Source organism: Rhipicephalus microplus, chromosome 3, assembly GCF_043290135.1.
Source record: "Rhipicephalus microplus isolate Deutch F79 chromosome 3, USDA_Rmic, whole genome shotgun sequence".
Taxonomy (NCBI): domain Eukaryota; kingdom Metazoa; phylum Arthropoda; class Arachnida; order Ixodida; family Ixodidae; genus Rhipicephalus; species Rhipicephalus microplus.
The window spans coordinates 254,352,259-254,364,784 of NC_134702.1; the positions used below are offsets into that span (position 1 = coordinate 254,352,259).

The window sequence follows — 12,526 nt, forward strand, 5'->3', positions numbered from 1 at the left end:
CAAGTACGGTAAGCAAAAATAAGGCCTCCGAAATATATGTTTATTACTTAAGAGCTGTCTCATTGGTGCAGTCCGACCATGCTGCTGTCATGTTTCATGTTTGCGAGCCGTCATTGTGATGCACTAAGCCACAAACAAGAGCAACATGACTACAAAAAAATACTTCACTGCCACCATCTTAAATTTTGAAGCCATTCTGGGCCGGTGCCCAGGATTGGAAGCGGGCTTCAGTTTTTCGGAGCAGCTCAGGGAGCAGGAATAATGTGGTTTTGGAGCAGCTTTAGGGTGGTACAAGGGGAGTTTTGGAGCAGCTTTCAGGTGTGAAACAGGGTTACACAGCTTCGGAAGCGGTCCTGGGAGCAGGCCAAAGTGCCTTTTTGTTGCCGCTTTTGAGCAGCCAGAAAGAGGTTTTGCAGGAGGCTTCCAGAAGCCAGGAAGGCTTTTTTGACCAACCTTAGAGCAGTAATACACTCAAAGCAGATGTAGTCCTTTCAAAGCACTTGTGATGCAACATTTGTTCAATGCTGCATTTTTCAAACACTAAGCTAAATTGTGCAATAGCCTTATCAACAGAAATTATATGGACACTCTCGACATATTTTTACTGCTGTCGTCGTGTCTTGTATCAATTCCAAATTTTCCAAATCGATAACATACCTCGATGTATCATATGTTCTATCTGCAGGTAAAAGCGCGCGAGCGGGGGCGAGGAACATGGCTGAAACAGAGATCAAACAATGCGGCTTACTTACGTCACTTGAAGGGTGCGTACAATAACATCACCCCACCCAGAAGGCTCGTAGTCGAAGCAGAGAGAAAGCGTTCCTTCCATCGTGAAAAAGCATGAAAATAACTGAGGGAGGGGAAGCCAGGCGTCGCTCGGGCAACAACTATGAACCATGAACTTTGCTTCTAAGGACGTGGCGGCAATAGCTAGCACACGCGCGAGCTCAGTAGCTGTCAGCGGGCGGCTCGCATCTACTTCTATGTGCTGCACTCTCATCGCAAAAAGACTGCGAAAAATGTTCTTCTCCTTGAAGAGGCCGTATTCTCATACACCAGCGTTACGTACAGCTACATGAGATTACATAAAAATAGTCACAGCTTTGCCGCAAAGAAGAAGCAATGAACGCGATAGCAACAAATCGGAAAGTCACACGCAGAGTGGCAAGCAGATAGAAATGTGTCCCGCGTTTCTCACGCACAAATAACGCACGAAATGTACTGACAGGTACAGATGAACGCGAATAAGCATCTAAGTTGTTACTTCCCTGTATCTGAAAAGCGCGCTCTTTTTGCAAAAGGAGACTGTGCAACGATTGCAGTGACCTTTGTGCGCCCGGTAACTACAACAGAATCGTTCCGGTGACAGCCAAACGCCAGCCAAGACGTGCGATCCTCCCCACCGTGAGATAAGGGCGTGTGAGTGAGCATCTACCTCTCCTCTCCGCGAGGGTATGCGTGGGAGATGAGAGCGCGCGCTGCCACATCGTGCCTTGGTCGTGACGATGTGGCGACAGGCGCTCATTGCACCACCTTCCTGGTAAAGTTGAAAACACGATAGTACCCCCTCCCCTTTCGCTCCAAGATGCCCATCACCAGCGGTAAGTGGTAGATATAAATAGCTTGCCATTTGAACATTCAGGCACGTTGTTCTCCGAGGCTCAGTGGTTAACACCCCGCACTCACGTTCCATAGGTTAAACAATCAATTCCGCGCGCCGGAGTCTTTTTCTAGATTTTTCCTTTCTTGCGTGTTCATATATAATATAAGCGCAATATTCACAGCATTTGACCTCCATCTTCTTCACCTGTATATAATCATCATCACGGTGAACGTCGTCTTTGTTGAAAGCGTTGATCGGGCGATGTCTCCTGATAAACGCCTTCTCGAGCCCAACGCTGCTTTTAATTGCCAGGTTCTTTTCGATGTCACGTTCCCATGGAACTCCGTTTGGGTCTCCGCTTGCTCCACCCATCCGCTGTCATGACCCGAGAACCGCTGCCCAGACAATCAAGTGCCCCTGCCCAACAAAGCACTCTTGCCTGGATCGTCAATGCCCAGCAACGCGACCTCCCCCCCTCCCCATCTTCTCCGGTCTTTCGTGCAGTCTTCGGTCTTCAATAGCAACAGACGCTCCAACTACATTTGCTCTGGTCAATGCCACCAGCACGGATCCGACTCCGATGCAAGCAGATGAACTACTGGCGCTGTTGTCAAAGCATAAATCTTTCTTCAACGTACATTCCACCGCTTTAAGCCAGACTTCTGCAGCGGCTCATCACATAAACACTGACGGAACTTCTTTGTCAGTCGTCGACCATACTGTGTCTCTCCCAGTGAATGCAAGATCATCGACAAGCGCGTTGCTTATATGCTCAGGCAAAATATCATTCGCCCCTCTGCAAGCCTTTGGTCGTCACCTGCCGTTCTCGTTTGCAAGAAATACGGCGTGATGCAATACTGCGTTGACTACCGCGTATTGAACGAAATGACCAGAAAAGACTTATATCCCTTGCTTTGCATTCATGATGCTTAAGATTCCTTACAAGGAGCGGAATATTTTTCCAGTCTAGACCTGCGCTCCGGTTATTGGCAAATTCCGATGCATGAGGATGACAAGGAAAAAACTGCTTTTGCCACACCCGACGGACTTTACGAATTTTACGTCATGTCTTTCAGAACACCAAGAACCTGACACTTTGTCGCATTGCTCACTCTCGCCGAGCGCCCAACTGCCGCCTCCCATCTGTTCGTCACCAACCAGCCATGTGGCCAAGCAGATGGCTGTTGTTCCAGAATGGTTCGTTGCCTCGGCGGAACTTCTTTCATCCACAGAACTCGCATCGCGACAACATTCACACACCAACTGCCGCACAGTCCACCCACTGGCTTATCCCACGCCCCAAACAGCCGCCTAAAACAACAGCTTCCCAATTTCAAACTTCAAGATGGAACATTATGAAGGCAAATTTACCATCCTCTACGTAAGCAACAGGTCCTGGATACTGATTGATATGATCAATATGTGGGATTTAACGTTCCAAAACAGCCATATGGTTATGAGACATGCCGTAGTGAAGGACTCCGGAAATAGTGACCATCTGGACTTTTTTAACATTCACCCAAATCTGAGCACACGGGCCTACAGCATTTTTGCCTCCATAGAAAATGCAGCCACTGCTGCCAGAATTCGATCCCGTGATCTGTGGGTCAGCAGCAGAGTACCTTAGCCAGTATACCACCGCGGCAGGACAATGGGTCCTGGTAGTCCCTCGCTCACTTCGTCTACAAGTTTTACATGCGTTTCATGACCATACAACAGCTGGCCACGTTTTAAGCTGGCCAGACTGCTACCATTCAGGACAAGAAGAAAGTCAGTGCAGTCAAATCCCGCTAGAATCAAATTTCCGCCACAACGAGTAATTTTCTATTCCCGGTCAGTCGCCCATTCAAAATAATGTGAAAAATATCTCGTTCCAATGAATGCTTTTCCCGGATATTTCCTCATAAACGAAGTTTTGGAAGTATTACTCCATACCAAAAACAGAACTTGCATAGAATTGCTGCGACATTCCGCCACGAACTCGGCTTTTTGGACGGCTTGTGACATGCAGTGTGCACAGCCATATCACAACAACCATGTCTTCATCGGAGAGACGCTTTCTTCCACCAAATGCACTACACACAAAATTCATCGCCATAGAGGTGCTCGGCGACAGCTCGCTTATCCACTATGATTCTGCCAGTGGATTTGATGCACCTGCGGGCAGCGGCAGAATCGCGATCTCCAAGAGCCCCGCCCATATGCTTTTGACGTCCCGCTCAAAACAAAACTACCACGCGTTGTGAAGACACACACGCGAGCAGTGCGCACCTAGTTCCAGCGTACCTGCATTCTGCCACAACTGCTGCGAACACAAATGCGGTCACGTCAAACGCAATCATGGGCTACCACAAAAGTATGCGCGCAGTCAATGCACACCAACTCAACCCAACATTTCTTGCCGTAACTATGCGAACAAAGACAGCAACGATGCAGGCGCGTAGCCAGAAGTTTTTTCAAATTTTTTCGGGAGAGGGGAGGGGGGCACCGCCTTGATTTCAGGAGGGGCAGCCCCTTAAAATGGCTATTTTTCGCTCTCTATTCCATGGTAAAATAAATTAGGGAAGGGGGGGGGGGCTCATGCTCATGTGCTGCCCACTGGCAACACCTTTGCAACAACGCGGTTCTTAAGTCATGTGCACAGATTGAAAACAGAACTACTGCTTGCCAGAAATGCTGTGCAGGCAACCGTGGTCGTTATCGTCTTGTTCATTGATAGCGAATATGACCCAAAGGTGCACAGCTAACACAGCCTTAGATTAATGTTTCTGATACCAAAGAACTACACCAAGCATTACAGCTTTCCTGTGGTTCATATCTGACCACGATAGTGCGAAGCTTCGACACTTTCACTTGCAGTTATCAGTAGACCTCTAGCGAAGCTTTGGCACGCTCATCCGCGGCGTTGCGCACTCTGCAGGCCCCAGGGGTCGTCAGAATATCGTATTTTCTTACGTATAACCAACGCCTGCATATAAGCGGCACCTCTGACTGCAAACCACTGGAGGATGAAAAAAACTACCCGCGTATTGACACAAGACTGCCTTCTCTGCATTGCCGTGAAGCCAACTTGCACACCAACAATCTCGTATAACCCACATTCCGACTTCCGCTGCAAATTTTCTGCATATATATGCACGAAAATACATTCACTCAGTGTTCAAAGAGGTTCAGCTGAATTGGCAAGAGTTCAATGCATGTGCTTGCTGGGACTAAAGGACAAGTCATAAGCATCAGATTTTACCAAATTTTGTGGTCTATAGATGAAATTCCGCGACAACTAATTTTTCATGCGTCCCGTCAATTTTGTTATAGCGGGATTTGACTGTATTTATGCGAAATGTCGAGTTGCTACGTTCCATCCAGGCAACCAAGTGCTTCTGTGGACACCTACCCATTTGTGCACCTTGGCTTAGTGAAACGTTCTTTCCAGATATTTTGGTCCATACGCTATGCTGGAACAAATATTTGAAGTGAACTACTGCGTAGCTCCTGCCAGCGCGACTCTTAATCGTCGTCGCTGCAGCACCGAGATCGCTATGTCTCTCGACCGAAATGATATATTCGGCGTTCCCACCTTCTCTAACTTGCTACCCTCTTTCGTGAAAGGTGGAGGGAGGGAATAACGTGAGCACTGAATATTTGCTTCACCGTCTTCATCTGTCTATCCAAAACCACTGTAATCGTCAGCATCATTAGCCAAGCGGGTTGTGCCACTTGGCTCTCGCACAACTGGATTAAAACCTGGCTACTGTCACACCAGTGCTCGTCTTAAAACATACACACACACAACATTAAATATTAAAACATGGAAGCACACCAACCTAAGGAAAACAAGACATAAGTGATGCTTTGAATTGCTACTAGACCTTGCCAAATGAAAAAACATGATGTTAAAATGCTGAAATGTGAATAATAAACCTCATCTCATATGAACAGCAACTGAAGACTAGAGATCACCTAATAAATGTTACCTTCATGTTAAACCTAGTAAGAGTCCATAAAAACGAATTCTAAAACTTATGCTCCGGTCATCAAGGCGTCACAGCTGACAGGAATATCGATATGATATACCGTATTTACTCGCATAATAAGCACACTCTTTTCGAGAAAATTCGGCTCCAAGTGGCTGTTACTAGTGAGCCTCAGCGTGTGACTTAGTGGTGTGCCCTTCCAATACATCATTGATATTTTGATTACAAGTAGTCTTTGTTGTGGACACAAGCTGGCTGGTAGTCTCCTGCCATGCTGCTGGCTCATGCCTTATTATGCCTGCCATTGAGATAAGCCTTGTCCAGACAATGAAATGTTAGAGGCCTGGAATACTGAGAATCATTGAAGAAAGGCAATGTCTCTCGAGAGAAAGTTTCAATAAGAGCACTTAAACACAGACATGTCCCCATGTTGGCTGAATGACTCCAGGAACATCACCTTTGGCATGCAATGAAACTTTGATTATACGTCCCCTGGTTTCGCAATGACTCGAATGTTACGGCAAATCGGTTTGGTCCCCATAAAAACAATGTATTAAAAACCTTGGTTATAAGACACAGTTTGTCACTGACCCTGCGTCTTAGGACTTTCAGATTCCGTTCGAAAGAAAACACCCCTTTACTCGAATTAAATATCGACTAAATATTCACAAGTACAAAATATGAGCTTGCATCTTCATAGAATGGAAAATTTACTCTCTTAAATGTTCATGCGCTTCGCATCGAGCACATGTGTACGTATCCAAGATGATTACCTAGTCAAGCTCTATCCCCACAGGGTGGCTTCAGCCGGCCAAAGAGCTGATATTTTTCCACTTTCGGTCTGTGGAAACCTTTCCTGGTCGACATACAGCTGATCTGCCTTTGTCACACTACCAGTCACTGGCTTGCGCTCGCATAAGGGCACAACGCAGCTGTTTTCACCGTGCAAAATTTCTTTCACTTGTTGCAAGGTTCATAATATTAGCAGGACACGACTAGTGGCACTTCACAAGGTAGCAAATTACAACGCACACAGCTCAATCGCGCACAAACGCATTCTACGCAAGCACGTGGTCTGTCGCCATTATGTGATAGCCATGACACTGTGTCCGACTCTTTTGATGGGAGGCTGTTAGTAACGAAGTTTCGGTTTCGTTTCCACGCACACAGAGTTTTCAGACTCTATCGGTAGAAAGATGCACGTTAGATTCGTTTGTTTTCAAGGTTGAGAATAAAGATTCGCTCACACCTCCTGCAAATAATCAACGCTGCCATCAGAAGCTCCTGGCAAGAATAATTTAACATACCTTCCTTGGAGAGGCACAACGTTGTTCCGTGGGCTTGTTCAGGCCATCTTTACCCATTTTTCAGGTGAGATTGAGTACTATCGTTTATAATCTTAGTTTTTCGGTTATATGACGCTCAGATTATAAAACCGTTTTGCGTGGTCCCCTGAAAGTCCTATAGTCGAGGTTCCACAGTACAACATTTCTATGGCATACATACAAGGAGAAAATTTTCCAAGGGCATCATTTAGGCCCCCTCCTCTGGCAATACTTGTGGTGTAACATGTAAACACATAAACGTCTACAGATTTCACTTGAAAGCAAATCTTTACTGTTACGACACGAGTGCTAATTGGCACTAAAAGCACTGCAATAAAACTTGTTTCGCCAAGCATCGGAAATTGTGGAACCTGGCAAAAAAGAGGACAGTCACAGTAGCTCATCTTCCCACTCACCCATGATCACGACCAAGTCAGGCAGAACAGCGTCGAAGTTCCATGCACAGCAGCGGCTAAACCGCAGCAGAAGCATAATCCCTTCTCCCTAGGGCAATTGTGCAACCCTCAACAGCACATTATCCCACCACTTTTCTTTTGGGCTCACCTGCTGCTTTGCACTAGAAGCACCAACGGCCCTCCTCATTCTGACTGCACTTGGGACTTTACACCACATATCATAGATGTGGCAGAAACTCACGAGGAATGTCAATGTTCAGCAACAATGTCATCAACCACATGCTTCCGCTGCAAAGTGGAATCTACTTACCCCCCATATAGCATACCATGTCTACAAAGTATTCCTGTGCTATTACAATCGAGTCATTTGACTTGTCATGGCTATTTTCTTTGATCTTAACGCAGCGGAGATTGAATCTCACCTGTTTCAGGTGTCACTTGTAACTACTGAAATCATTCATCAAGAAGACTCACCGCAAACTGGTCAGAGAGCAGGAACTTCTCATCCAGGTATCCCGAGCCAATCAGGCTGAACAGCAGGCAGCCCATGCCCAGAGCCAGCCGAGACAGGGCAGGTACAATGCTGTACAGGTTTAAATTAAGTCGCCATAAAATTTAATTTCAATGCAACTCTGCAACTTAGTTAACAAGGCACAATGTAAACTTTGCGTTTATTATTCAGCCAATATTTTGTTTTTCCCACTTAGCATCATTATCCGTCAATACAGTGATGCTACCGAGGTTTTTCATTTTGAATCTTTGGAGAAGCAAAATTTTCCATTTTAGAGGTCTCCGGAGCCGGCAATTTTGCATCTGGGAGCACTCTGGAGCAGCAAGTTGCATTTACATCCATAGACCTGAATAATTATTTCGGGGCTCCTTGTGAAGAGCTACAAATATTTTGATTCATTGCAAATATCATGGAGCCAATCTCATCTTAGGTGCACTCCCTATTCCACTCGATGATGCAAAAATAATGGCATCAAGCTGTTGATAATTCTGGAACAACTAGTTTAAAGATTATATTTGTAGAAAATAAACAAAATACTGGTTCAATAAAATTGTATTTTATGAAATAACATTCCAAGTACACCTATGTACTTATCAGCTGACACAGTAGACAAATGCTGCGATGTACAATGCTAGATACTCGCACTGTTTCAAATGCATTCTGCTCAGTAGACTCCAACGATAAAAAGATACTGGTTCAATAAAACTCTTGCTGTTCCATTATATTGCTGGACGTAACATGACTGTACTATAGCCTCATAAAACCAATCTCTTCCGTCACTTCCATCTCTCCGAGACTCTTTTGTGCTGGGCGTGATTTAACAAACTTCCTTTTCCTTTTGCAGCGAACTTTTGTACGGCTATAGAAAGTTTTGTCTGTACGCAGAAAAACCCCTTAGTGTCTAAATGACTGTGCAAAAAATAAAAAAAAAACCCTCACAGGATATCTTATGCATACAAGAGGACTCAAAGATGAAGTCCATCTTGTTTTTATTGTGATAGCAATTTACGGGCAATATCGACTGGTTTTTGCTGTCGCTGTCATGTTTTGTGTAATGTTCGAATCGACAACATTCCTCTCGCATCTTATGTTTTACACATGGGTTAAAGCGCAGGAGCGGTTGCGACGAACATGGCTGACACAAAAATACAAAAAAGCGACCTATCTCCGTTGCACGGAGGGCGTATGCAATAGCATCACCCCGTGTGCAAAGCCCGCCATTAATTGCTAATAAAGCAGAAAAAAGCACGCCGCCTCTCTTCAAGGAGCATGAAAAAAGGCAAAAAAAGGGTGAAAGGGGTGTTATGACCCTAGAGCAGATCTTCGACAATAAAGGCACGACCGCTGCTGCGCGTGGTGTGTTACTTTGGCAGGCATTAGAGACAGCTTGTATACTTTTTTTGTGTTAACTCCTAATGCGAACGGACTGCATAGAAATAGCTCTGCTTCCTGGAGCTGCTACATAGGGGGTACGCACCAAGCCTTGATCGCGAATCGGCCACACTATTGTAGCACCATTTTGGTGGTCCATTCAAACGCCCCATTCGTGCGATACATACATCGGCATGCAAGAAATGTTTAGAGGGTCTCCTCCAGTCATACAAGACAGAGTACCGATCTCGAACACAGCGTATGCGGCGAGTGCGTGGACTTCGAAATGGCAATCCCCTGCTTGTACTCATTGCAGATGATGTCAAGCTTTACTCCGTATAACAATACAATTTGTTGGTACAGCACTCATTGCTAAAAGCATAAGTGAAACTGACAAATCGTATCTTTGGTACCCAATATCGCCTACCAACTCAACAGAATTCTGGTTAAAGGGACTATGAGTACTCGAGGTGGCAAAGCGGTTTTCGTGCTGTCAGTTATCGATACGTCAAGCATACATTATTAGCACATAATGTCTACAAGAAGTCTTATGATACCTCGAAATAGCACGCACCAGCCACTCTGTGCTTTTCAAGTGACGCAGCCTCCTACCCACTAAAATGTAGCAATTAATGCGATTCCGTGATGTTCATTTTTCTTTAACCGTCAGCTATTGACCCTAAGTAGAGGATGAGTAACATCATGTACCTGCTTCACACTGGACCTTCTGACAACTGGGCAATTGGCGATGGACCCACTACTGAAAGCTGCGTATAATATAAGCAAATCATGGCTGCTCCTTCCAGGAGGCGTACTTTTATTGAGGAGATGACATGTTAAATAGCAGCAGGCAAGAAATTTGAATTCAGACCCTAGCACTCACGAGCTTAAAAAGGTAAGGTCTTTTAAGGGCATTTGCAGGGGTGGAAGTGGACTCTAGTGTTTTGGAGAAGCTCGGGAAGCAGGAATAGTGCTGTTTTGAAGCAGCTTTGGCACAGTATATTTGGAGTATTGGAGTTGGTTCGGAGCCCCAAAAGGAGAGTTTCGAAGCAATGCAAGTTAACCTTGGAGCAACCTTTTAGGGTCAAACTTCATTGTTAATTGAAATTACTTCTGGTAAAAAATTTTTAATGGTTTTCACTAAACATTTGGTACTTTTGAGCAGACCAGACTTACTAACCCCAAATGTGTGTGTGTGTATCTGTGTGCGTGTAGTGTACACACGTCTGTGCTCCCATCATTAAACATCACAGCTGACAGAGAAAACACTCAAAGAAAACAAGAAATAAGGGTCTTTATGAAAACAAGAGATAAGCGATGCTTATTTTTTGTCTTCATGAAGACTAAATGTTCTCAGCACACTTCGTTTGGCGGAAGTTTGTTATCCTGCCACTGATTGAACTCACTACTCTGCTCATCTGTGCTCGAACTGGAGGGAAGTGGGGACGAGCAAATCACAGGACAAATCTGCTCGCACGCTACAGTGAGCCACCCGGCAGCGACGGCATAGGCAGTATAGGCGCTGTGCTGCACACAACTAAGGAGACTGTCGAGTCCACGCAACCACTCTGTTTCCGTGAAACTATCAGTCATCGCTTGGTATCCCATTGCGGTAGAGAAGTGCGCGTATGTATCGTGTAGAGACGATCCTTTCTGCCGTTACCTCAGTCGCTGCGTATCCCAGACCCTGTGATAGTTTTGAAACGCTGCTTCGCCACTGCGCGCTATCAAACGATTGTGATGAGTGCCACCTAAGTATGCTTTCTTCACTTCGGGCAACGACTGCTGTATCACTGTATTTGGTTATTAGTGGCAATGGTGCACGTCAGGAGATGCACATTTGTACTTGCAAATGCGGGCTGCTGTTCACGATCATACCGCATTACCGGCAGGTACATATTATCGAGGTTTACTGCATCACTAGATAATTCATAGTTACTCATGTTGGTGCCACCACTTTTGCGCAAAAACCACGTCGATAACAGCGATGAGAGAAGCATTAGCAAGCCTCCAAGAATGAAGCGAATTACGTGTGATCGAACTACCTTGGATATGGATGCGAGCATCCTTCGTGTGGCCAACACTCAGTGTTGCTCTGTCGACGATAGTATTCGGCTAAATTTGGCAGTTTACGCTTTCAATCAACAATTATCCCGGAAATTGCCGTTTATGCGCAGCCTGACGCAGCAGGTCAGATAGGCGCAGAACGGCCCAATTGGCGCAGCACTTACACCCCTGGATTGTGACGTCATGGGCTAACAATCCAACAAAAAAAAAACAGCCAACTGTTAAAAGATGTGGGAAATCAACTCTGTTTATTGAAATAGTCACATCTCGCGAGTAGAATTTCAAAGTTTTTATCAGTTTTTCCCATTAGTGTTCAGTATCGCTGGAATGCCCGGGTGTGAAGAAGAAGATGTGCCTGCGGCGAGCAGCATCACCAACGCCCGGCTCTCTCGGCTCGAGCTTCGGCTCGCTGCTGTGCTGATCTCTGCTGGACGGTTCTTCACGCTGCCTTGCCGTTGTCGTTATCGACTAATAAACCTCGTCACATTTGATGGAGAGTGCTGTTCATCCTCGTCGCTACACCCTGGAACTGCGAAGCCGCACGCTATCGCCCGTCATGACTGACAACGCCAACTTATCGGCATCGTCGCCCCAGTTCAACTGCCCCGGCCATCCTAGGCTACGGGACTCGAAGGCCTTCAGCGGTGCGAATGCGACCGACGTGGAAGACTGGCTTGAGCACTACGAGCTGGTGAGCGCCAATAACAAGTGGGATGAAGCCGACAAACTCGGCCATGTCATATTTTATCTCACCGGCGTCGCAGAATTGTGCTTTAACAACCACAAACACAACATCCCCACATAAAGCGTCTTCAAGACGTCATGTGCTGAAGTGTTTAGTCGGCCGGCTGTCCGCAAGCAGCGGGCAGAACAGCGCTTGCGCGTCCGCTCTCAGCAGACTGGTGAAAATTTCACCAGCTATAGTGAGGATCTCGTCGACCTTTGTCGACGCGCGAATGACACCATGCCCGAGTCGGACAAGGTTAAGCACATCCTGAAGGGCATCGACGATGGCGCATTTCAAACTGGCCTGTTTGCCCTATGTACGTACGGCCACAAGAGAAAGGTACCTGGTACACAATAGCAATCTTACACGCCAAGAATTTGGTTGTGTGTTTTATTCCGCAGCTTGTGGTTCTTCCCAGTGCCTCCCTCTTCCTTGGAACAGCAGTTCCTACTCTGGCCATTTCATTGGGAGCTCAAAAAACAATGCACCAATGCCATACCTGCCCCCCCCCCCCCCCCCTACCAAAACT

General features: G+C 46.1%; 1 protein-coding gene across 1 annotated transcript in view; it reads right to left on the reverse strand.

Annotated features, from left to right (window-relative positions):
- Window positions 1-12,526, reverse strand: part of nes (lysophosphatidylcholine acyltransferase 3 protein nessy) — a 179,714-nt gene that overhangs the window by 28,918 nt on the left and 138,270 nt on the right. Inside the window, exon 8 of the mRNA XM_037420032.2 lies at window positions 7,796-7,904. Coding sequence (XP_037275929.2) covers window positions 7,796-7,904 — 109 coding nt within the window. The remainder of the gene's footprint in view (window positions 1-7,795; window positions 7,905-12,526) is intronic.